The sequence below is a fragment of the Canis lupus genome, chromosome 3 (genome assembly GCF_003254725.2).
Source record: "Canis lupus dingo isolate Sandy chromosome 3, ASM325472v2, whole genome shotgun sequence".
Classification (NCBI taxonomy): Eukaryota; Metazoa; Chordata; class Mammalia; order Carnivora; family Canidae; genus Canis; species Canis lupus.
The window spans coordinates 1,573,299-1,599,284 of NC_064245.1; the positions used below are offsets into that span (position 1 = coordinate 1,573,299).

General features: G+C 42.3%; 1 protein-coding gene across 1 annotated transcript; it reads right to left on the minus strand.

The window, feature by feature from the left end:
* Window positions 1-1,585: 1,585 nt before the first annotated feature.
* SLC25A46 (solute carrier family 25 member 46) lies at window positions 1,586-24,689 on the minus strand. Its single transcript, XM_025438201.3, has 8 exons — window positions 24,316-24,689; window positions 21,133-21,175; window positions 19,753-19,810; window positions 17,105-17,182; window positions 16,549-16,649; window positions 9,339-9,395; window positions 8,022-8,079; window positions 1,586-5,531 (listed from the first exon to the last, which is right to left on the minus strand). The coding sequence occupies exons 1-8, from the start codon at window positions 24,593-24,595 to the stop codon at window positions 4,953-4,955; spliced, it is 1,254 nt and encodes a 417-aa protein (XP_025293986.1). The 5' UTR covers window positions 24,596-24,689; the 3' UTR covers window positions 1,586-4,952.
* Between the last annotated feature and the right edge of the window lie 1,297 nt (window positions 24,690-25,986).

Below are 25,986 nucleotides of genomic sequence, written 5' to 3' on the forward strand. Positions count from 1 at the left end.
AGAGAGAAAGGGAGATGTTTTTAACCTAAGAGGGGCAGGGCATGGGAGGACTTGGGGGGATCTCCCAAGACCTCTTCCATTTTAGAGCCAGGACAGATTAAGCTGAGAAGCAGTTCATCAATTAGTGAGAACAGTGGTGTCCCCTGGTCCTTCAGTTGGAGGTCACCATTCAAAGCAAGGCGAACTTTGGCCTGGGAACCCGCCGAGGATGGCAAGAATTGAGCAAGTCCTGGGCCAAATCCTCGCTCTTCTAACTACGCATGATGTCGGTTGGACAAAGCTCTTAACCTCCCAGCCACAGTTCCTGCGTCTGTAAAATGAGGATACTGTTTAGACCTACTTTATAAGGTTGCTGTAGGGAATTTGCAAGAGAACACATGTGAGTTATTAATGATCTGGCCGTTATAGTAAGTTCTCGAATATGTTAGCTATTGTTCTTTCCCTGAAGAGCAGATATCGTGCCCCTGAGAGGTCTTGTTCTGGTGGGCCTCAACTAGATACAAGGCGAGGTTGGACTTCTGGCTTCAGCTGGCTGCTGGGCTTTGGGGGCGGCTGTGTGCTGGGCACCCCTTTAACACGCGGCCAGCCATTCACAGCTGCGCCTCCCCCTCCCTTCCTGCTGGCACTTGCCCTACAGATGAGCCAGTGGTGAAAGCTGAAGGTCGCCTCAGTTCTTTTTCCGCGCGTGTGTCCCGGCCCGAGCATGTGTGCGGCTCTCTAAATCCCCTAGTCCACGTGATGACTTTCCAGTGCCCGGATCCCCCAAAGCACCTCCCTCTGGCTTCGGACAACCTCTTGTGCGCTCAGCTCAGCCGTAATTCCTTGCCCTAAGGCGGCTGAGGCTTTTCTGGTCACCTTACAATGTTTTCAAGCCACGCCTCCCGTCTTCTCTGGCCTGGACAGAGCTCCGGGTCGGGAAAACAGATGCGCACCTTGCATTCGTCCCGCAGGAGCCCCCTCCGGAGGTTAGTTCACACAAAGACTGTGACTAGCAAGTAACTTCTCCGTTTCTTCCAGAACTAAGATCGTGTCCCACAGTGGTCCATGGGCTCCGCGGATGCCAGGAGCGCAGCGAGGATGATAACACCGTGGAGGTGGCCTACAGTAAGGTGTTGCCTTTTTCTCTATTCTGCATTCACTTGGTTCCCTAAACTTGTTTTTCTGGAGTTCTGACAAAGTTGGTTCTCACTGCCTGGTTTTTTTTCTAAGTTTCTATGGAGGGAAGGAAGTTTAGAACTGCTTACTTGCCATCTTGCGGTCATCACTCCTCTAGTTATGTAACACTGGACAAGTCACAACTTCCCTGTATCTTTTTTCCCTAAACAAAATTCAGAAAATGCCTGAGGGCTGTTGTAAGGATCAAATATGGGAACGTGGAGGACTTTCACAAAACGCAACGCATATGAAACCTTATTTTAGAAAACCAGAGGACTGGTTTTGTGAACCACATCACAGTTACATCACGAGGACATTTTTAAATGGTGGAGAAAAAAAAAGTTTTACTTATTTTTCGTGATCTTCATTTCTGATGTTCTTTTTTCAGAAGCCTGAGTTATCCTCTAGCATCAGTAAGAGAAAAATACTGTTTTTATTTCAACATTTTATTGAACCTTTTCATAATACACAATTTGCTGAAAACATTTAAAATACTGGACAAAAACAACTTAAACACACACAGACAAACACCTCTTCTAGCTGAGGTAATATTGTGTAAGACTCACTGTATCACAAGTTTTTTTTTTTTACTCTGCTACACAACTTGATATTAATGATACTCAATGACTCAAAGGAAAGACATTACGCATCCAGTTTATATCAGAGCAAGAGAAATGTGCAATTATTTGAAAGAGAAGAGAAAGCAGAAATGCCAAAGCCTCACTCAAATTCTAATGTGATGTCAATTGCTACCAAGAGGATTTTACTTATTATTATTGAAAATAATTAATTCAAATATGTCTTTTTAAGGGCGGGCCGAATAGTCTTTCATGTGCCAAAAGATCAAGGAAGCAAACTGAGGGCGATCCACAAAAACTAGGGCAGTGTGTTTTATTCTGTGAGCAGATATATGGATACAGATTCAAATATTGAAGCACTGGGGCCCAGTAGGTAAAGTGAATGCTTTGTGCACTTGTAACAAAGCCAGTGCTCAAAGGACAGCTGTAAGTAGTCAGGCGTGTTGGCAAAAGTGAGATTTCTTCACTCTCCAGTTGTTTCTGAAAACACTGGCTCGGTTATCAAATCCACCAAACCTCAGCCATTTGGGAAATCAGTTTGTTTTCACTGTTTCATATTTGTAAATCTAGTGCTGGGAGTTTGGAGGCTTCAAAAAATTTAAAAACCTAGGGGTTATTTTTCGATGGCCCTTCAAATAGAGAAGGGGAAGAGACTTATATGCAAATGTACTCAATTAATAAATTCACTTAAGATACTAAGTATTTTCCAGGTTTTTCAGTTTTTAACTCAATTGCTTTCATACCATTTGACTCAGATGACAGAAATCCTATATGGAAAGCAAGCATCATCACACTTCAGGTACACGGCCAAATCTGGCTTAAGAGGACCACTGGGCCTGTGGGCACATTTTAATAGAATTTTATTCATATTACTATTTATCATACTGAGCTAAAAATTATTCTGAGCTATTATCATCTTTAAAAATGTAGCCAATGGATATTTGACTTTGGCACGTGTATGCTAAGGAAACAGAACAATTTTTAAGTGGGAGTGTGTGCCTAATGTGTATTATATTTATTCCTTTCTAAATTCATTTAAGTGTATTTGGCCAGCATTTAAGTTCTTGAATTTAAATGACTTTTATATTTCAACTAATTTGAAATGGCAATAAAGAATAATTAGTATTTTACTTGCCACATTCCATATTTAGTATTAATTTGTATTGTTTACAAAGAGAGAAGATCAACTTCACTTGTGTGTGGTTCAGTCTATCTTGTAATGATTGAGAAAGATTTATATAACTGAATGTTTAGACTAATTTTTGCCAAGTAATCTTGAAATAATCTCATTTTTAACTACATGATGGATTTCATGGGTCTTTATTAGTAAATACTTAATTCCAGATTGTTCTTCTAGAAATTTTCTGAAACTTGAAATTTTCTGAAGTTTACTATTATTTGAAACCATCGTTGATTATAATAAAAATGATTGGAAGTTGGACAGATTACACACATCTAAAAATTTACTTAGCAGTTCAACAGTATTGAAAACAATTTAAGTGTCATAGGCAGGGCAAAGTAAACCGTAACCGAAAAATTAACTATAAAATACAACATGTGATCAGTGACGTTTATTTTCCCCTCTTGGAGGAATTTAAAAATGGAAAATACGTATTTTGAGTGATTTTTAGAAAACCACACACATAGCACACAAGATCTTAGACAGAGTCGCTACTTACATACTGTTCGACACTTTTTAAGGTATCGTTATCTGGTCCTAAAACTACTAATCATAAAAAACTGCTTCACTGACGTTTAGCAAGTAAATCTCAGTTCTGGGTTGGACACCAGTGCAAAATCCCTGCACATCTGCATTAAGATGCATTAAGTGGTTTGCAGTAAAACTGTGGCCACTCACGTGAGGAAAGGCAACTCTAAAATGTTTAATGATGATCAGTCAAATGCTTATTATTTTATTATACAAAGAACTGCACCCACCAGCTTCAGTTCAGGAACAGGCAGCACTTTTTTTTTTTTTTTAAACTGATAATATTTTTGCTTATTATTTGTTGAGCTTTACTTCTTTTCCTCATCCACAAAAAGCAGGGACAAGCTTCCTTTAAGGTTTTCATTTTTTCTTCATTATTCATTCAAATGAGTTTAAATAAAAGTGGTAAGGATAAACTTGCTTTTCCCTTTGTGTGCATCTAGTTTGGAGAATGAAACTGCAAAACAAAAACTAGAAGGAAGTGGAAACTGAAACCATTATTTAATGGGGACCATACAGAAGGCAAAGAGGCACACTTTCCCACGTGAATTTTAATTGTGTCTTCTCTAAGATAGTCATTCAGAAACATAAGGCAAGTGACATCCTTTCAGTACACAATGTGTAAATGTGCAAACAGTAATAGTTGTCATGATTATTTTCTATTCTCTCTTGGGAGTGGCTCTAAAACAGCCTGATGATCCTGATCTCTAGGTAAGCAAATCAAACTTTATAAACCTATGATGAATTTTCAGTTGCTGGCATTGAAACGCTGGGTTTGGATATGGATAAGTACACAGTTTGCCTTGAACCTCTCGGCTACCTTGTCTTTTAATGTTTTATTCTGATATTCAAGCAGAAAGTACATGAGTTCATTCTATGAAATAAGCTAATCTAAGAGTGGGGTATTTGCAGACATGAAGGAAGTTCCAAGTTACATGTGTGTGCATAAATGGCGTTATGTAATAAATATAACAGCCATTGAAAAGTTATACAGGAACAATGAAATTTAAAATTCTTCAAGTCCTGCATACATGTGGCCCAATCTAACCTCCTCATCTTTATCACCGAGGACGTGGCTTACTTAAAGTGTACTGATACTGTACACTATATTAAGGATGACATCGCAATACCAATCTAGAAGGTGAAATAAACTTCTAATAAGTATTAAAGCCAGATGGAATAAATTCAGGCTCTGTGAAATTTTGTTTTATATTTGCTGACAAATTTTTCCTTCTGCCCAGGATCACTCTTAGTTTAGCATGAGTGCTACACTAGCTAGAATTCAATTCATGAGTGTTACTTTCATTGAGTTTCCAAATTTGGAATACTTTTCATCCAAAATATATACCTATGCCTTTTAAAAAATGAAGAGTCAGTATAATCAGCATGGGCTTTTTCTATCAGTTTTGCTTTCTAATCCACTTTTCCCCCAGTATTTCAACTTTTATCCCTCATAATTTCATAACAAATTATCCAGATTATGTCTTTTAGACTAACCAGGAACTTACACCTCAAACGCTATTTTGAAGAAGGGTGGAGTAAATAATTTTGGTAATCTGTAGAACAGCTGCATGCAGTGTGTACTGTATTATAACAGCACCAAACCCCTTATAAAAACCAAGCACTCCTTCTTCCTGCCTTATAGTATTGATACAGTCTCTCATCCCCTCGTACTGTGTGTTAATTGGAAGCACTTCATAGCCAAGGTCTGTATTGTCAATGATTGTGCGTGTTCCTTGAATGTGAAGGCGGTGCAAAACTGTTTCCAATGGGTAAAGTATAACATCAGAGCAAAGACTGGCAGCAAAGTTAGCAATCAGTTCTGGAAAATAAGCATCCAACATACTCTGCACCGGGCTAGTGGTCTCAGCTAGATGGCTACTATAAGTCTTTCTCTTTAGAATCAGTAGGACAAACTTCTGAATGACTGAGCTGATGATGTAATGAAGAACCCCATGCAGCACCGTAGGGAAGATCAAGGAAAGAAGTGGGAGCAGTCGTTTGCTATGAGGCACTCCAAGGCCAATCACTCTTCCAATTCCTTCTCTTATACATTCCAAAATTCCAGTGTTATCTCGAATTATCTCACTCTGAAATAAAAAATGATGAAACGAGTAAAAGTTAACACTTGCTTACTGCGCCATGAGAAAGAACTCTGTTGGTCCATTTTAAATCCTAATTTATGACCACAGAGGGAAAATATCAATGGCTGACAAACCTCACGTATTATATAGGCATTAGATTCTTTTTTCAAGTGAAATTTCCTAACAGCAGTGAAGCTGGGAGCTATTCTTATTGGGAAGGAAAACAAGGGAGGAGATGTGGACACGCCATACCTGGCTTCCCTGTCGTCAAGAAGCTCCTCAGAACTCATTTTTGAAAAGCAACAGCTACTGGACACCCGAAGAAGCCGTGGAGTGCTTTGAGTTCTTAGGTACAGGTTTAAACTCTCCCTCCGCTACTTAATCTAGGGAAGTTACTTCTCCTAAGAACCAGTTTATTGGTCTATAAAAAGAGGATTTGTCTGACCTACTTTTTAGGCATAGGATTGCTGGGAGTATTACATGAAAACAGGCCTGGCTTCCTGAGGCATTCGCTCAGTGCTAGTCATCATTAGGTACAACGTCTCTGTCTTTTTACAACTGACATTAGGAAATACGAGTCAACACATATTCTTTTTTTTTTTTTAAATCTTTCTTTTTTAAAATTTTTGTTTATTTATGATAGTCACACAGAGAGAGAGAGGCAGAGACACAGGCAGAGGGAGAAGCAGGCTCCATGCACCGGGAGCCCGACGTGGGATTCGATCCCAGGTCTCCAGGATCGCGCCCTGGGCCAAAGGCAGGCGCCAAACCGCTGCGCCACCCAGGGATCCTTCAACACATATTCTTGATCAGCAAAAGGATATAAGCACTGTAACTTGAGAACAATGGTGTGAGTGTACAGAATGATTTTAAAATGCAGGAACTAGATCACAGATTTTTAATGAAGACACAGACTAGTAACCTCATATTTAAGAGCTTCAGGAGATGTTCAACAGGAGATGTCTCTATATATGTGTGTGTATTTTTCAAGAGAAAAAGTGTTCTTGGCAATCTGAGCTTCCCAGAAGAGGGAAAAATACCAGTGAACATGAATGAAGTAGGAAGCAAGCAGCTAATGTAAGCTGAGCGTACGCTAAAGGAAGGATGAGAATGACTGCCTGTCAGTGGGGAGAAGCAGACAGATCTCGTGTACTTGCTGCAGTTACAACTAAGAAAGCATAGTTTTGAGTCTCTGGGTGCAGACATCAATAGTACCATGAACAGGAAAGGAGAAGAGGCTTAAAAGGAAGTTAATTTTCAGGGTAATAAGATGAGAGAGTTTACAGCAGTTGAGTTTAAGGGGAAGAGGATTTAATTCCTGTAGAGACTAGAATTAAAATGATTCACAAGAGGAATGAGTTGTCCAGGATGGTGAATATAGGATAAAAAGCAGAGCAGGCCAAGGATTACACCTTGAAGGAAAGCAGAAAAGATGGCAAAAACCTTATTAAAAGGAGAGGAAGATGCTCAAAAGATAAAAACTCTAAGAAGTAAAAGAAAAACTTCCAGAAAGTAGACAAAAGGAGTCAAAAGGAGACAGCAAGTGGAACCTGGACAAGGAAAAACAGGGACTGGACACTGGGTAAAAAACTTCCAAACTAACCAACAGTGAGCTGGGCACTTTAAATAAGTAAGTGAACAGTCAACGTTAAGGCCAGAAAATTAACTAAGTGGAAAAGAGTAATTAGAAAAGCAAAGGCGGATCCAGGAAGGTTTTTACAGAGAGGAAACGTATCCATACTGAAGACAAGAAAGAAGCTAGAGGACCTAGTGTTAGAGACAAAAGATAGGGAGTGTACAGTTAATTGGACTTTGTGTATATGTGAAGTTCAAGTACTTTCATCTTACAGTTTGGAGGGTAGGGATCTACAGGAAGAAGTAGATCAATACAATATGCTGGAAGTGCCATCAAGTGGCTGGAAATGGTAAGACACTGTACAATGCTGAAAAGAGCACTTTAGCCTTGTAGTTGAGTACTCAACACACCATGGCATCAAATTCTCCTTAAAAGGCACATTTAAAAAGCATGGGGTTAGTAGGCTACCATGGGACTACCTGCTCACCATCAGGATGATTATCCAGCATGTTTTATGCTCTGGTAACTAGTAATCCACTGTCTGGGGACAAGCCATACACATTTGCATTGAAGTTGTACATACTGGTCTTAAAAAGTTGAAAAAAAAAAAAAAACTCTATAGATTCTTTGTATTCAGTACAAGCTCTCAGCTGTGTTCTCAGCTCAATGAAGAGTACATCTGCCTATGGAAGGGATCAAAAGAATTAGAACTAGAAGTATGAAGTCAGTTTGCAACGGAAAGACACAGCAGTTTGTCTACTATATGATCGTTGGGATATGTGTGGTATCTGGAAGAGAAATATTTTATAAGTATACTGTCTTACATTTTTTTGGTATACAATCAGATCTTGTATAAATAATATATTGACTATTCCAAAAAATATTTATTAACTAAAAAATGGCAATAAAAAGTAGCTCACCTGTACTGTTTCAATTAGACTTGCCGAATAAAAAGGCATTGCCACCATGTAAGTCAGGCTGCAGAAATTAAAACACAATTATCAGTATACTGAAACATGCTTACACTAAATATTTATTTATTTATTTATTTATTTATTTATTTATTTATTGCTTACACTAAATTTTTAACATCGACTTCAATATATCAACATAATTCATATTCAAGCCTGAATAAGTTTTAAGTTTTCAACTATTAATATTTATAGCCTAGAGATAACTAAAGAGACCTGTATCATTAAGATGCCTTATTCATCAGTTAGTGTAAAAATGTAAGTATTAACAATAACACAGGGAAAGGCTTCAAAGAAAACAGATTTTATTTCAGAGCAGTAAAATGTGGGGTTGGTTATGATTCATTATCCAACCTGCACGTAGCTAATGTAGCCTTGTTGTCTACCTACACAGAGCTAACATAGCCTATCAATCTGATACTTAAAAGTTAGGATGAGGGATCCATTCCATTATTTGCCTTTTTAGTGACATGTGAACAAGTATACTGTTCTGCTATTATCCTATGGACTCTCATTATCCATTCCCAGATTTCCCACTCAGCAGGACTAAGCCAGTCTTCAATGGTGAGTGAAGTCCCCTTTTATTATTAAGAAACAATATTGTACAGCTTTGCAAAGTTGTTTCCTAACGCCACTATTTAGACATAAATGTAATATTACAACTTTGCAAGCCTGCAAAATATAGTTATTTAAAATAATATCAAGGTGGGACTTACCTAACCCTATGGGCCAGGTCCTGGCAAGTAGTAGTTTTCAAGGTGAATGGAACATCACTAAGTAATAATGTGCTGGAATGTCTCCCAGAGGGAGCCAGCAAGCTTGGGGGATTTCCAATTCACAATCTTCAAAAAAAATTAAGAAGTAAAGAGTAAAATTCTAATCTATAAAAATGTCAGCGTTGTAAAATCATGAAGTGACTACATTTTAAGGACACTAAGGTTTGAGTTTGCTCATCACTATACAAATTAATTTTTGTCTATTTTTCTGAGAGTTTGGGTTAAATAAGTTGAAGACCTTTGCTAACTTCCTAAGAAGACAGAAAAATTAGGTTGTGATTTCAGCCTTTCAAACTAGAAAGATTGATTTTAAAGGTAATATAGATTTTAGGATTTTATTCCTCAATTCAATGTTACTTGTCTTTTGAAGTTCTAGTCCCACAAATATTTTATTGCCCTAATTTTCTTCATTGTATTAAGATTTTTTCCAGTTCTAATGCTATAGAAATTAATGCAAATTTTCAATGTATGTGCCACTTTTGATACTTACGATTTCAGCAGAAGGTGTTCTCCTATTTGTTTAGGATTCCATTTATGTGAAATCTCCCTAAAAAAGAAATTTCGAGGAAACAAAAACCATGTTATTTACAACATCTTGAATTAGCCCAACTTTCAAAAAGGTAATCAATCGATGGTAATTTAAAATATATATATATATGGAGAGAGATACTCTAATGATGAACATTTTCCTTTCTGGGTCACGCTTCAGACAATTACGGTGGTTTAAAAAGTAAAAAACATACTAAGTGTTTTTCTATGTGCCAAAAGGAGGGGCTGACAGAGGAGGAAGAGCTACCACTGATTATAAAAAACTTAAAGGAGGAACACGAAAACTTCAAGAAGATATAAAAATGACAGGTTGAGAAAGAAAGAATAGTTGCGGGGGGGGGGGGGGAGGGAAACAAGCAATTGGATAAAGGAAGAAAAAGCTTTAAAAAATAAGAAAGAATTTAAAGACAAAACAAAATGAACTATAATGCAGACTGAATGACACATGACATTTGTGTAGCACCAAATTTGTCAAGCGCCTTTCCTTATTATGATGACATTAATCTTGGGACTTTTATTATATCATCTTTTTGTCCACCTACTATAATGCCAGGCATGGTGCAAAGTGCTTTGCATGACTTACTTCTAACCCTCACAATGACCTTGTTATCCCCGTTTCACAGGTGAGGAAATAGGCTCAGAGAGGGTTCATAACTCAGCCAAAGCCATACAAATAGTTAATGGTGGAACTGAGTTCTAAACCCTGGTCTCAGGAAGCCTGGGTGGCTAGTGATGGAGTATCTGCCTTTGGCTCAGGTTGTGATCTTGGGGTCCTGGGGTTGAGTCCCACAAAGTCCTCCCCGCCGGAAGCCTGCTTATCCCTCTGCCTGTGTCTCTGCTTCTGTGTGTCTCTCATGAATAAATAAACAAAATCTTTAAATAAAATAAAATAAATAAAATAAAATAAATTAAAAAAATAGAATAAAATAAAATAAACCCTGGTCTCTAGGACTTGGAAGTCCGCACACTCTCTGCCTGCACTGCCTCTCATCCCATTTGATACAGGAAGATATCCCGTGAGGTCAGCAAAGCAGGTATCGTCCAATTTGTTTTACTTATGAGAGAAAGGAAGGTTGGAAGACCCACAGGGAGATGTTCAAGGTGACAGGCAGGGTGCCAGGTCTGGAGCCAAGGTCTCCCACTGTGTGCTCCTGGCTATTTAGGTCACCCTCAGAAACCAGAAAAGAGAGAAGAAAAAGAAGAGAGGCAAGCTGCAAAAAAACACAAGAGGAGAAAGCTGTACCAAGAGGAAAGTGAAAAAGGAGAAAAGAGTATGGAGAGAGAGCAAAAGTAAATGATAAAGCAGAATAAACTGGGAAGGCAGAGAGAGGGCGGGGGGGGGGGGGGGGAGAACAGCAGAGAGGCAAGTGTGAAATAAATGAAGTGTGAAATAAAGAGAACTGCCAAGCTCCCGTCATGAAACTGGCACCCACGGCACCACGGCCACAGCAGAGAGCTGAGGAAACCGCTTCTACCTGGAATGAGAGAATATGACCAACCGAAGGATGTAGGGAATACTTTTATATTCAAAAGGTATAGGAAATAATCACTAATAAGCCCTTTAAAAAACTCCATACAATTACAATGGGTGGTGTGCAGACTTTCTGAGAATGAAAGATCTGCAGAGAAACTTTTAGAAAACAGACTGACCACCTCTGATCAATAAAACATAGAGAGCCTTCTGGATTGCGTTCTGATTAAGTTAATACTAAAGTGACCAGTATTTAAGCCTGAACAACCCCAGAAAAATATAGCTGAAATGACCACCAAGGATTTGGATGAAAAATATTAAAAAGGTTAGGCTTTCCTTATTTTTTTAAATAAGATTTTATTTATTTATTCATGGGAGACACAGAGAGAGAGAAAGGGAGAGACACAGGCAGAGGGAGAAGCAGGCTCCATGCAGGGAGCCCGACGTGGGACTTGATCCCAGGATCCCAGGGTCACATCCTGAGCCGAAGGCAGAAGCTCAGCCGTTGAGCCACCTGGACGTCCCATCGCTTTCCATTTTTTTTCTACTGATTCTAAAACAGTAGATACTACATGGTTTATAAATCATCTGGCACTGCTCCTATCTTACCTGGCCTCAGAGAGTATTATCACAGGGTATTAGGACACTGCTTCTAAGGATGAAACCAGCATTAACATTAGAGATAGATGGGTCTGCGATCAGTATTCCTGTAAGGACAGGGCTACTTCACCTTGGAATACAATACTAATTACTACTGCCAACTCTTAATAAGATTTTTAAAAGTGGGAAAAATGAACTTTAGAATCAAGTATAAAATCATGAGAACTCTCCTCCTTGTATCTCTATCTGTGGATAAAACGTATTGTCATAACTCTAGAAATTTAAATCGGCGCACTGAAATGCTTTAGGAAAGACAGTAGTATAAAATTCTGCTTGTGAATAAACCTCTTCATATTTCGTTATCAAATACCAAAAGATGGGTAAATAAACTCAAGGCACTATTTTCACAAGTGAAACCTGCCCTTGAAGAAGAGCAACAAAGTTAAGAGACATGACTTGCTTTTTCTTAAAATAGTTCTCTATTTGACAGATTGATATACATGCTTCCATGCATAATCAATACACAAAGGCAATGGAGTTTTAGAGAACTCTATTTTTAAAGGCCTTACTTATCATTCTCTCTCATTTTCACTTGCTCGGGTAGCTGCCCTCCTCAAAAAAATCTTCCCTCGACCAAACCCATCCTCGGGCCGCATCTCTTCATCTTTGCTCTGCACAGCCAACTTGCCAACTTACTCTTTCCATGTCCTGACGTCCCATTCACCTTGAGGCCACTCCAAATTGGCTTTTACCCACCTCGTTATTCTACAAAGACAGCTCTTGTCAAGGTCCCCATCATCTCTGTGCCACTGAATCTAACAGACATTTTTAAGTCTGAGGGTCACAGGAGGGGACGTGGACAGGGCGATGGCTTAGTAGGTGCTGGGTACTAAGGAGGGCGCTTGTGAGGAGCACTGGGTGCTGGATATACTTGTGCTGGATATACCTTATTTGCCCCTTCGACAGCCATCAGGCCCTTGGGGCTTTTTTTTTTTTTTTTAATATATTAGATATTTATTAGAAGATGCTATTTTTGGAACATAAGGCAACTACTTTCTGTTTAATGACATTTGACTTCACCCCCCCATCACTCTTGCATTGTTCCAATATTTGTCCACTTGATATTTTGTAAGATGCTCATATCATCACTCACTGTTTCAATTCGTCTGAAATTTGGGTCAGGCTTGGCTGCACAGCTTTGGCTCAGGACCCTCGTGAGTGATTTCAGAAGGAAGATCTTGAAAGCATCTTCATCACTTGTCTGGCACCTGAATTGGGAAGCCTTGAACAGCTGGGACTCCTTGGATATATCCTTACTTTACGTAGTTTCTCCATGTGGTGACTCTACGATGGCACCTTTAGGATAGCCGAGCTTCTTACATGCCAATTCAGGGCTCCCACAGGTATGTCTCCAGAGAAAGCAGATGGAAGCCATTCCATCTGCTCCTTGAAGCCGTCTCTGCCCCTGTATTCCCCTATTCTGTACGTTCTGGGTTTTGCTCCTCCCCTCTAGTCTCTACACTTGACTCCTTTGCAGCAGGATTTTCTTGACCCAGCCATCTATTCTAGGGTTCCTAAAGGCTCAGGCCCTCTCTTTACATGTTATGGTCCTTCCTGAGGCAATGTTAACCAAGATGGTGCTTCCAACACCTCCGAAACAAATCCACTAGCTCCAGTTTAGATTTCTCTGTATGTCAACCATGTGGATCATTTGTCTCCTGACAACTCCACCTGGATATGGCAAAGCATCTAAAAATGAACTTGTCCAAAATCAAGCTAATGATCTTCTTCCCTACTCTTAGACTCTTCATGTTCCCTACTCAGTAACTGTTAATCAGAAAGAAAACCTACTAAATTGGAGAAAGATTTCATTGTGCTTAAAACAGAGTATGTTCAAAGTCAGAGAATTCAGGGAGTGGTGAGGAGAAACTCTACGTGTTTATATTGGTACAACCACAAATGTGAGATGTGTCAAATGAAGTTGGAGGTCAACCATACTGGTTTTGTGAGAGACTGAAATACATAGGGTAGCCTTGGGTACAGGTGCGCCTTACATTGTTATGAGAAATGACCCGTAAAGTAAAGGGTACACAGAGTCTCACTCACTCCACCTGGGAGATCTGAGGAAGGACTGGAGGGACCTGGGCACTAGATAAAGAAAGATGATCCTGGGTTACCTACTTTTTTTTTTTTTTTTTTTAAGTGGTAATAGCATAAAACTCTAAACTTAGTGACTTCATGAGCACTACAAACTTGCTCTTTTTTCTCTCAAATGTGATCAAAATGAATATAAAAATCTAAATCATGGGGAATCCATACTGTCTCACCTGCTTTACTTAGTGATCACTGTGCAATTTAGGAGCCTCAGCCTAGGACAACCCCAAGCTCATTTTCCTCTGTGAATCACTTTGGGTGGCTGCTTTGCTGCCTTGTGTGCTATGTCTTTGCTTTCCCCCAAGAAAGGTCAATCCTGACCAAAACAGAATTAAAAAACAAAAAAGTTTACACTATACTTCAGACAATGGCTTTACTCAACATCAATTACATAAGCCAAATCCTAGACGTCTTCCAGGACAGCTCGTCCTATCACCTACCATCCCTAGCCCATCACTGAGGACCATCAGTTTTACTTAAATACATTTCAAGAGTATCCTCTCGGGTCCATCGGATGCCACCCTGGTCCTAGCTACCATTGCTGGTCACCTAGAACACTGTGGTAGCATTCGAGCACGTGTCCTCCTACCCACTGTGGTCCCCCAGCAATCTTCTCACCTCCATTTATAATGACCCCTGAAAAACATGAACCCGATCATATCACTGATCTCTTCTTAGAACTCCTCAGTATCTTTAAAGTGGCCCACAAGGCCGTACAGAAACCCGGCTCTCACCTGTCTCTTAGCATTGTCACATGCTCTCCTCCTTGCTCTCTGAGCTTCAGCCCTATGAGCTTTCTCTCAGCAACACCGTCTTCACACAGGCTGGTCTGAGCCTCCTAATCACCACTCAGGTGTCAGCTCAAGTATTATCTCATTAGGGACACGGTTCCTCACCCTTTAATAATCTCACAAAACCTTTTCTTTTCCCTCTGGGGACAAATCCCAATTTGTAATTATTTATTCATTAATAGGATTATTTCACTGAATGTATGTCCCTTACACTGGATTCTAAGCTTCATGGTCACAGGTGTCTTTTGTTTCTTCTCTTCACTGTATACCTGATTTCTAGAACAGGACCTAGCACATAGTAGGTATTCACGAAATATCAGCTAAGTAAATAAATCCATTAATGAGTGGGATTTATCTGAAATACTATCCAAGTAGAATGCAACAAAGATAGCCTTTTGTTTCTTCTTTTTAATAAGATCCAAAACGACCAAGAGAAAATACATCCCCACACAACTGCCATATCTCTAAGTCTATAGAGTAAGAAAGTCAGATAATAAAATTTAACGCAATGCTCACTCTTCTTTCATCTAACGACGTTATATTCTATTTCAGAGAGAAAACAGACTCACAAGCAAGTTTCCCTAATTTCTCTTCTGTCTCCCTCCAGACGTATGTACAATTCTAATTCTCTTCTCTTGGCTTCTAGGACACTGTCATCCTAGGTTACTGCAATGCTTGATGGGTTTTGTGAGTATCTCTTACAACTGCCCCCAACTACCCCTCCTACCACACACACATCCACGTATACACATGGCACTCACATGTGTCTTCACACGTTACTAACTGTCCTTGGTCCGCTTCCTGTCATTTAGGGTACACTTTCTCCTGAGGAAAATTCATCCATCCTAATGCTTCAATAGCTACTTTTATGCCACAACATTCAAAGCTATGCTTCCAGCTTCAAGTTTTTTCTAAGACCCCAATCCATGGTGCCAACTACATATTACACATGTCCTCCTAGGAGTCCTGAAGGAACCGCAAACTTCATCTATCAAGTTAAATTCCGTATCTTCTTTCCCACTCCAACTTCTTCATGTATTCTCCAACTTGATTCCAGTCTAGAAATCTATCACCGCTGAAAATTCTCTCCCATCCCCTGATCCCTAATCTATCACCAATTATCTATTAGACTTTCTGTTCTATCCCACACTTCAGACCCCTCTCAGTCTGGCTTAGATTATTATAACAGTTCTCCACAAGTCTCTAGCTACACCAATCCACTTTTTTACTTAATACTGCCACTTGAGTAAATCCTTGATCAAAGAACCCATATATTGAAACTAACACCTTGGATTCCAAACTCATAGAAAATAAAGCCAGAGTCCCTTACAAAGGCATAGCCAGGCTTCCATCTAGCATCTCAGACTCTTTTCCTATTATTCCACTCCATCAATGCCCACTATTCTAAGCACAGGACATTTATTACCCAGACTTTCCAACTTCCGTAAGATTGGGCATGCTGTCACTTCTACTTGGAATGCTCTCCTTCTCTGCCACGTTAATTTCTACTCATAATTCAAGATACAGCTCAGGTTTCAGTTTTTTCTTGAAACCCTTGCCAATAACTTAATGCAAAGTGTCCTCTGGGCACTGAAAAGGGTTTAATTATAGCACTAATCACGATATACTATAACTTGTTTACATGTGTCTCCTTCACCCAAGTGGCTACTTAAACAGTAAGAACTGCTCACATACTCATGTTTGCTCCTTCGCAGACAGTTGCTGAAACTTAGCAGCAGGAGCTCAAAGACCTATCTCAATAGATACTAGGTGAGGATTCATCTTCTTTATCACATACTGATTTAATAAGATATAACTAATTTTAGGGATGCCGGGGTGGCTCAGTGGTGGAGCGTCTGCCTTCGGCTCAGGGCGTGATCCTGGGATCTGGGATCGAGTCCCAGGTCAGGCTCTCTGCATGGAGCCTGCTTCTCCCTCTGCCTGTGTCTCTGCCTCTCTCATGAATAGATAAATTTAAAAAATTAAAAAAAAAAAGATATGACTAATTTTAGTTTCTGTTTTTTCTCTTTAGCTACTTCAGGCAAGTTTTCCAATTCAAGGTTTTTTTTTAGAAACTATCATATTTTGTCAAAATTTAATATGAAGCTAATATTGAAAAGATGACAAAAAGATACCTTGGTAAAGGTGTGAATTCACTTATTATTCCCTCTGCTCCAAGTGTGACTCCCTGGACAATAAACGTACTTCCCATTCCTTTCCAAAGGGCCCTCGGTCCCTAAAATGAACAAAATATATTGTTATTTCTGTTAATGCCTAAATAAGAAACATAAAATGTCTTAATAAAATTTGATATTGAATATTTACTGATATTTTCCAATAAGGCATTATTCTAAGACATTTTAGTAGAGAAATACAACTATATTAATTCCTATCATTTTAATATTTGTTGAGTGGTCTACGTTTAGGCCAATACGAATATTATAATTAACTACACCTCTAATATTCATTAAATAGCCCTAATATTTAATTAATTTTGGCAAACATATGAATTCACTGATCATTCGGTGACATCGAAAGATTTCATTACCATCTTACATTAGTTTTAGAACAAGAGTTAAAATATTTTTATTAACTAAATTAAAAGGAATTACTCTTGCTTTAATTATTACTAAGACCAAATGGTACTCACATTACAAATAATTTTAATAGAACCTAGAGACTAATTCTCACCTGAGTTTTATTGAAGCTGTACATAATATTGATCACTGTAAATGGAGTGAGATGGTAATGCCGGGCATGATAATTAACCTATAAAAATGATATTATATCATAATTATTTTTGCTATTGTTTTGTCAAGAAATAACAAGGCCATCAAAGATATACAATGGAGTCACAGCATAAACAAAAGTTCAATTCTAAATTCACCAGAAATTACTCATAAACAAAATTACTACTATTAAAAGTACATTTAAATAACATTAAAAGTATGATACATGTGGTTATACGTATATGCAACACAGAAAATCAATGCATAATATATACAGTAATTTAGAATATATAATAAAGAAGGCAATGCCATTTGATATTTGTTTCCATAAACACTGGAATTACCTTCAGTGTAGCAAAACATTCATGCCATTTAACACACAGGAACCACTGAAGAACTCAGGGAACAGTAGATTCATGTCTTCCAATATTAAGCATTTTTCACATAAGCCATAAACAATTGGTAAATTATGAAATCAGTAAAGGGGTAAGGACCAATACTTATTAAGTAAAATAACAAGAAAGAAAGTATCAGAATGCATCACACATTCTAATGCCATTATTTCATAAAACATTTAAGTTACTCATATAGATATATACAGTGGATTACAATGTGATCTTGTCGGATTGTAAAATATATGTCTGAAATCCACTGTGCTAGGGTCTATACACTGTCCATGCTGTTAAAAGGACTTTTTTTTTTTTTTGGTGCTAAGCATGAACAGCTTAATTTGTAATTATTTACATATTTTCTGACTCAGTTTTCAAAGAAGATTAAGTTAGATTATGGGAGCTTCCACCGCAGTGTTGTCCACTTAACCCCTGGGGGCTTTCATGGGATCTACAAGTTTAAAATTATTTCCTTAGTGATACTAAGTCATCATATAAAAGTCTTTTTTATTGTGTTGACTTTTTCAATAATAGCGCAAAACAACGGCAGCTAACGTTGCTAACTCCTTAGCACGAATCAAGGTAGTTGGCAGCAAACTGTATTTTTGTACATACTTATTCTTCATCCCACTCACTTGGAAGGAGGAAAAAGCCACTTTCACTTAAGAATGTCCTTGGTAAAACAGTAATACATAATTTTATCAAATCTTGATTCTTAAAAAAAAATCTCGATTCTTAAGTATACATCTTTCTGATTAATATTCTATGTGTTGCATAATGAAGTAAGATGGCTGTTATGAGTAAAAGCACTTGTCTGATGGAGCTGCAAGCTGAACTAGCCACTTTTTTTATGGAATACCATTTCTTCTGCAAAAACTGACTGCCAGACTATAGTTATTAACACCTGAGCCTGGGTGGCTCAGTTGGCTAAATGTCTGAGTCCAGGTTTTGGCTCAGGTCATGATCTCATGGGTCACGGGATCGGGCTGTACATTGGACTCTACACTCAGCAGGGAGTCCATTTGAGATTCTCTGTCTGCCTCTCCCCTTACTCTATGTCGAAAAGAAATAAATCTTTAAAAAAAAGTAAAAATGAAAATGAATAAATAAAGTGAGCCTGTTGATTAAAAAAAACTGGCACTATATGCTGCCAATGATAAATCTGACTTTATAAGCAAAAATTAGAATTCTGGTTTTTTTTTCTTTTTTTAAGATTTTATTTATTTATTCATAGAAACACAGAGAGAGAGAGAGAGGCAGAGACACAGGCAGAGGGAGAAGCAGGCTCCATGCAGAGAGCCTGACGTGGGACTCGATCCAGGGTCTCCAGGATCACACCCTGGGCTGCAGGCGGCGCTAAACCGCTGCGCCACCAGGGCTGCCCAAAAATTAGAATTCTGAAAAAACTGCATCTACCATCAAGAACTTACCAATACTAAAACACTTTTCTGGTGGGATTGGTAGTAAATTAATGACATTTAAAAAAAATATTGTATAACCAAATGTCTTAACATTTAAAAGATCTACAGAACTCAGTAAATCCATATTTTTCAAATAATCAACACATGATATTATAGAATCATACATGGATAAAAAAATCCATTCAACATACAGTATAGGTCAACAGATTTAATGTAACAGAGTACAAAAAATTAGCTTACATGGCTTGAATGTCTCATTGCAAGTAACTTTTAATATATGATTACTTAATAAGTTTTGGTGTAGTAACAAAGAAGAAAATCTGCCAATTTTCTGAAAAAGATAGAAAATACTCTATTTTCAAATACAAATGTGTATAAGGTTAGACCTTCTTCTTTCAAAACCAATTTTTACAACTTAAAAGAGTTTTCAAAACCAAAAAGTTTGAGACTGACATATTGTAGATTCTGGTAAATTTCACAAGGACTAATGGTTACATAGTTTTAGCCATTTATCTGAGTTGTCTTTTATTATTATTTATTTATTTATTTATTTATTTTAAATTTTTTATTTATTTATGATAGTCACAGAGAGAGAGAGAGAGAGGCAGAGACACAGGCAGAGAGAGAAGCAGGCTCCATGCACCGGGAGCCCGACGTGGGATTCGATCCCGGGTCCCCAGGATGGCGCCCTGGGCCAAAGGCAGGTGCCAAACCGCTGCGCCACCCAGGGATCCCCCTGAGTTGTCTTTTAAATCAGAGTCAGGGTCATGGTTTAGAAGATCACAGAAAAGTACATTTACCTGACATTGGCGGCGTAGAACAATGCAAGGATGGGCCAGTACATTTTCGGTAAAGAGACTGTAAAAGAATAATTTATATATATGTAAAAGACACGTATGAAATAATTTTTACAGTTTTTTTGTGTGTATATATAAAAAATAACCAAACCTTAAATTACAATTATATATATATATCTAAAATTACTCTTGAAGAATCACGCATTGTTTCCTATTCTAAAAGTAAAAAAAAAAAAAAAAGTCTAGATGTGTTTGCAAATCATTCTACCAATAACAAAATTCAATATGAAAAGAATGCCAGAAATGCAAATATAGTAAGCAGGGGAAATAAAATAAAACAGTAGAATATATAGTCTAAAGATGAAATTACATCTCCATCTGTCTGATATGGGAAACTCCTTTCCTAGACAACTTAAACGCTCCTTTCCATTTATTTTAGAAGATGTCCTATGAACAAAGTTCCCATCAGAAAAGTCATCTATTTTTCATAAACCCCCTTCTATAAGTTTTAGTTTTGGTGTACACTGCATTTAAGTTATAGGGATTTTAATGACTGCTAATTGGCTACTACTTTGGGTACCAGATACTTCTAAAAGCATTCCCTACAAAATAATTACAACTGTGGGCTTACATACTGACAGTGACAGATGCATAGCCATGCGCACATGTGCGTGCGCACATCCATGTACATAAATAATACATCAAGTGAACAACAGTTTTATGTATAAACAATGAGGCTAAAGAAAAATTAATTCTAGGAGAAGGAAAACTTTAATACACAATTTTGTTCTTATTTACATTAATACTTTCAGGTTTAATTATGCAAATAAGATAATTTTTTCTTGATTATAATTTTAAAACAATGAGTTACCCTGGCATGCACCCTTTTGTGCAATTCTGATGCATTCGAAATAATATTCACTAGAGATCACATAATCAAGATAGGAGGTTTTTCTTCCACAGAATGATCATTAAAAATAATTTTAAAAAATAACTTCATTAGATGCTGATCGTAAGCAAAACCTAGACTCTATGTTGCTAAATATAATATTTAGAATGTTTAGGAAAAGATTCGATGCACAACTACTTTCTCTTGGAAGAGAAGATTAGATCAGATTTTTTGGATAGACACATGAAAGTCGTATAATATGACTTAACAAAATTATTTTGTGATCATAAAATTGAATGACTATTCTCTATCTGTACTTGAAAAAAATTGTTATAAATTTTAAATAAGTGTTTCTGCAAAATATTATTTGACATTTAATCTACTGCTCCAAAGACTCAAATCTAAAGGAAGCAATATTAATCATTTAATATTTTACTTTAAAACATTTTGAATAAAACACATTAAATTAAAAATCTTTAGGAAAAAAACGTTACCTTGCAAGGCCAATACCAAATCCAGCAAATCTATTCAACTGCTCTAAAACAGAAAAAATAAGATTACTCATAACCAATATTTAGGTTCACTGTAAAACATTTTTTTCCTTTAATTAACACCATATTTATTTAAGTTCCAGGTCCTGAAGTTAAATTCTCATACAGGCCAGGGAAGTTGTGGGAAGTTGCAAGGCAGAGCTGCTCTCCAGCTCCAATTCACGGTCGACATGTGGGACTGCAGGCCCAAGATTTCTAAACTGTTATTTTTCTAAAAAGATAAGTCATTTTTACATAATATCTTCCAATTTTAAAATGCTGGAACTATTTTAAAAAGTATTCAAACACTGTGTGAGCCAAATCAAACATGTCTGCAAGTAGAACCTAAGGATTACCAGTTTTCAACTTCTAACTACAATTTATATTTCTTTCTATAGAAGGCTCTGACTGTCCTATACTAACAACTTGACTTCCCATCTTGTAAAATTAGTCATTTGCTGTTTTGGTGGAAAGCATCTATGTTAAGTGACGGTCGCAAGCAAGACACCTCAAAATTATTAAATGGAAGGAGTACTTAGGGTAATCAAAATGGTTGAATAAGGCTCTCTTCCTCTGTCTCAAACTTTTTAAATATTTTGAGAATAATTGCTTAGTTGGATCTCTGTGAGAGACCAGGTGTTAGTGCCGATGGCATTTCTACTGTCTGATTAGGGGAGTTTATAGCTGGAAACATTTCTATCATCTGTCAAAACACACAAAATTTCTCCTTGGCTAAAAATCTCAAAATCTTGATCGTGAAATACCGCAACCTTGGGGGACCAGACATTATAAATTTCTACTATAATACAGTATTTATATCATAATACCATACGCTATTTCCTTACGGTCAGAATATGGCCATGTAAACAGGTGTCTGGGGAAACTATTTTGTTAACTCTTGCTTTGGAAAATGCACAGGCCAGATAGAAGCTTCTTCTGTCAATTAACATGCTTTCCTCCTTTCAGCTTTTCCCTTTTTGAGTATACAGATCATAGTATTAACAGAAAATGCCTCATTTTAACCGTGTAAATCATAAAAAGATAAAAATCAGCTTTGCTGCCTAAGAAAGTAACTGTGTGCACGAGCATTTTGAATTATTTAATAACCTTCCAGGACTCCTTTTGGAACCTTACAGAAAGAAAAGCAGACAGGGTGGAAAAGCAAAGTGTCTGACACTAAGTTACGCATCCTCTTCCACATCCTCGTTTGCTCCTATGTGATATTTAAAGTCTACGCCTCCCAGTTGACTCAAATCAAATAAAAATCACTGTACTTCCAAGTTAAAATGAAGAACGAACATGTCGAGAATATACTTAATATTGAATGGTCGAGTCTAATGACTTCAAAATGGGAAGAGGCAGTGATTATTCCCATTTTATGAATTTTAAAAAGTTGAGAGTGTTTAGACGACAGCGTTGCAATGAAAACCCAGACTTCCTGACGTCCCAGGGCGAATAACTACGCCTTGATTCCAAAGTCTTGAAATTGTTTACTCTTTGGTGGTGTTTCTAGGTGAGAAATAGGAAAGCAGGGGATGGGAACACGGAGGGGGCGTGTGAGAGTCTAGGAAACAGATACAATTGCTAAGACTAAGAGAAAAGGAAGGAACCGGGTAGGTCCGGCTTACTAAGCCTCCACCACAGCTCATGAGCACCTGGCGCTGTGAATGACTCTTCTCTCCACCTTCAGGGCTCCAGACGCCAAGAAAAGGCCTCCGCTTCCCAGGGAGGCAGAGCCGGGCTCGCAGCAGGGCTGCCGAGGCTGACTCTCCAGCACAGATGCACAGATGCAGAGCTCGGCAGCAGGTCAAGGCAGCGGAGCGCAGGGAACCAGGTATCGCTCACGTTCCCCAGGAAGCAGCAGGTAGTAGCCCGATCTCCTCCCTCCGGATGGAGGCCCGGGGACCTCCCACCACCAGCCTCCCTGACAGCACCCGGGAGGAGAGGGCTGTGGGTGGGGCGGGGAGGAAGCGGCGCTGCAGGGAAGGGACGACGGAGCGGCGGACCGAGGGGGGGCGGAGGAGGGTAGACGGGAGGGGGGACAGAGGGACGCAGGGGTGGAGGAGGGGGAGGGGGCACAGGAGATGGGAGGGGAGACGGGGGAAGGACAGGAGGGGGAACGCGAGGGGATGAGAGAGGGAGAGGGGACAGGGAACGGGATGGGAGGGGGACGAGAAGGGGGCGGAGGGGGAAAAGGGAGGGTCGGGAGACCGACTGGGGGGTGGGTGGGAGAGGGACGGACGGGGGGGGGGGATGGAGGGGGACGGGGCAGGGGAGGAGGCGGAGGAGGGGGACCGGGGGCGACAGGAGATGGGAGGGGGAACAGGAGGGGATGAGAGACGGAGGAGAGAACAGGGAACGGGAGGGGAGAAAGCACGGAGGGGGAACGGGGGAAGGGGACGGAGAGGGGACGGGAGAGGGATGAGGGGTGGGACAGGGGACGGGGGAGGGGATGGAGGAGGATGGGAGAGGGGATGGGAGGGGACGGGGGGCGGAGGAGGGGGGACAGAGAATGGGAGGGGGGAAGGGGGAGGGACGGGAGGTGGGGACAGGGAACAGGATGGGGGAAGGGACGGAGAACAGGGGGGACTGGGAGGGGACAGAGGGGGAAAGGGAAGGGTCGGGAGAGGTGAAGAGGGAGTGGGATAGGAGACGGGAGGAGGGGATGGAGGGGGACGGGAGGGGTGTCAGGAGATGGAATAGGGACGGGGGGAGGGACGGGAGGGGATGGGGGGACAGGGAACGGGATGGGGGAAGGGACGGAGAGGGGACTGGGAGAGAACGGAGGGAGAAAGGGGAGGGTCGGGAAAGGGGACTGGAGAGGGACGGGGGGATGGAGGGGAATGGGGGACAGGAGGGGGGACAGGGGACGGGAGGGGACGGGGCGAAGGGACCGGAGGGGATGAGGGCGAACTGGAGGGGGAGGGGACGAGAGGGAATGGGCGGGGACAGGAGGGGACACAGGAGGGGACGGACGGACGGACGGGGGCAGAGGGCGTGGGAGGCGGGACCGATCGTCGGCGCCCCGCGCGGTGTGCAGGCTGCGAGCCGGGCTCCCCCCAGCCCCCTCCCCACCCCCCCGCGGCCCTCACCGCTGCTTCCCTCCCCTCCCCTCCCCCTCCCTCCCCCGCCCCCCGCGGCCCTCACCGCTGCTCCGCCCTGGCGCCCCGCCGCCGCCGCCTCCGGGACACGGCTGTTCGGGGCCGTCGAGCGGCGTGGAGGGCCCGGGCGCGCCGTAGGGCGGGCTCCGGTCGGCCCAGTGCAGGTTGCGGCTCCCGGGGATGTCCGGGGGGCTGGTCACCCAGTGGGTCGGGTCGGACGCCGAGCCGAAGGGCCGCGCGGGGAAGGCGCCGCCCACAGCCTGCTCGTCCCGGGCCCCGCCCCGGTAGCCCAAGCCGTCGAAGCCATCCGGGCGCCGCGGGTGCATCGCGAGCCGGCAGGGTGACGCCCCCCCGAGCCGCCGCTGGGGCCGCCGCGACCTCGGGCCACACCGCGCCGCCGCCGCGTCCGGGGAAATCTGACAACCGGAAGTCACGGCGCCCACCCGGAAGTGCGCCGGCCACGTGACCGCAGCGTCTTCCGGCGCTCGCGGGACGGGGTTGCCAGGGAGACGCGGCGGCAGCTTAGGGCGGAGCCGCCAGGCCGGGGCTGCTCGCGGGGGGCGGCGGAGGGGCCGCGGGCCTGGGGGGCGGGTGCCGACGAGCTGCCGGAGGCCCGGGCCGCCTGGAAGCTGGCTGCGCACGGTCCGCGGAGGCACGGGACGCGCCGGTGCCGCTGACTCCGGGCCGGCCCGGCCGCCGACGCCCACACGGGGAGCGCGCAGGGGTCGCGCGGGGGAGCGCGCAGGGAGCTCTCGGAGCTCTCGGAATGTGCAGGGGGCGCGCGGGGAGGGCGCAGGAGGTGCGCGGGTAGCTCTCGGGGCGCGCAGGGAGTTCGCAGGGGGCGTGCAGGGAGCGTGCAGGGAGCGCGCAGGGCCGCAGGGGGCGCGCGGGGAGTTCGCAGGGGGCGTGCAGGGGACGCGCAGGGGGCGCGCGAGGGGCGTGCAGGGAGCTCTCAGGGGGCGTGCAGGGAGCGCGCAGGGGGCTCTCAGGGAGCGCGCAGGGGGCGTGAGGGGGGCGTGCGGGGGGCGTGCAGGGAGCTCTCAGGGGGCGTGCAGGGAGCGCGCAGGGGGCTCTCAGGGAGCGCGCAGGGGGCGTGCGGGGGGCGTGCAGGGAGCGCGCAGGGGGCTCTCAGGGGGCGTGCGGGGGGCGCGCAGGGGGCGCGCGAGGGGCGTGCAGGGAGCTCTCAGGGGGCGTGCAGGGAGCGCGCAGGGGGCTCTCAGGGGGCGTGCGGGGGGCGCGCAGGGGGCGTGCAGGGAGCGCGCAGGGGGCTCTCAGGGAGCGCGCAGGGGGCGTGCGGGGGGCGCGCGGGGAGTTCGCAGGGGGCGTGCAGGGGACGCGCAGGGGGCGCGCGAGGGGCGTGCATGGAGCTCTCAGGGGGCGTGCAGGGGGCGGGCGGGGAGTTCGCTGGGAGCTCAGGGAGCGCCCAGGGGGTGCGCAGCTGGCTCGCTGGGAGCTTGCAGGGGGCGTGCAGGAGCGCGCAGGCGTTAGCGTTGCGGGCTGTTGGCCTCGGTGCAGCCCCGCCCCGCGTCCTGCCCGTAGGGGGGCCGTCGAGGCCTAGGTGGAGGGAACCCCTTCCCCGTCGGCTCTCCCGGCACAAACTGCTCGCCGGACGGGGGAGTCGAGCATGTTGCTTCCCGAAGGCCACAATACAGTTGCAAACGGGTTTCTTTCTTTTTTTCCGGGTGCATCTAAATCAGTCCGTGTATGTAAAGCCCAA

Excerpts from the sequence above, each read along its gene's own strand:
- SLC25A46 (XM_025438201.3), bottom strand. The coding sequence starts at position 24,595 with ATGCACCCGCGGCGCCCGGATGGCTTCGACGGCTTGGGCTACCGGGGC. Across the intron at positions 19,811-21,132 it reads TTTGGTATTGGCCTTGCAAG|TCTCTTTACCGAAAATGTAC; the intron begins GTAACGTTTTTT and ends ATTCTTTTACAG. Across the intron at positions 16,650-17,104 it reads ACAGCTTCAATAAAACTCAG|GGACCGAGGGCCCTTTGGAA; the intron begins GTGAGAATTAGT and ends TGTTCATTTTAG.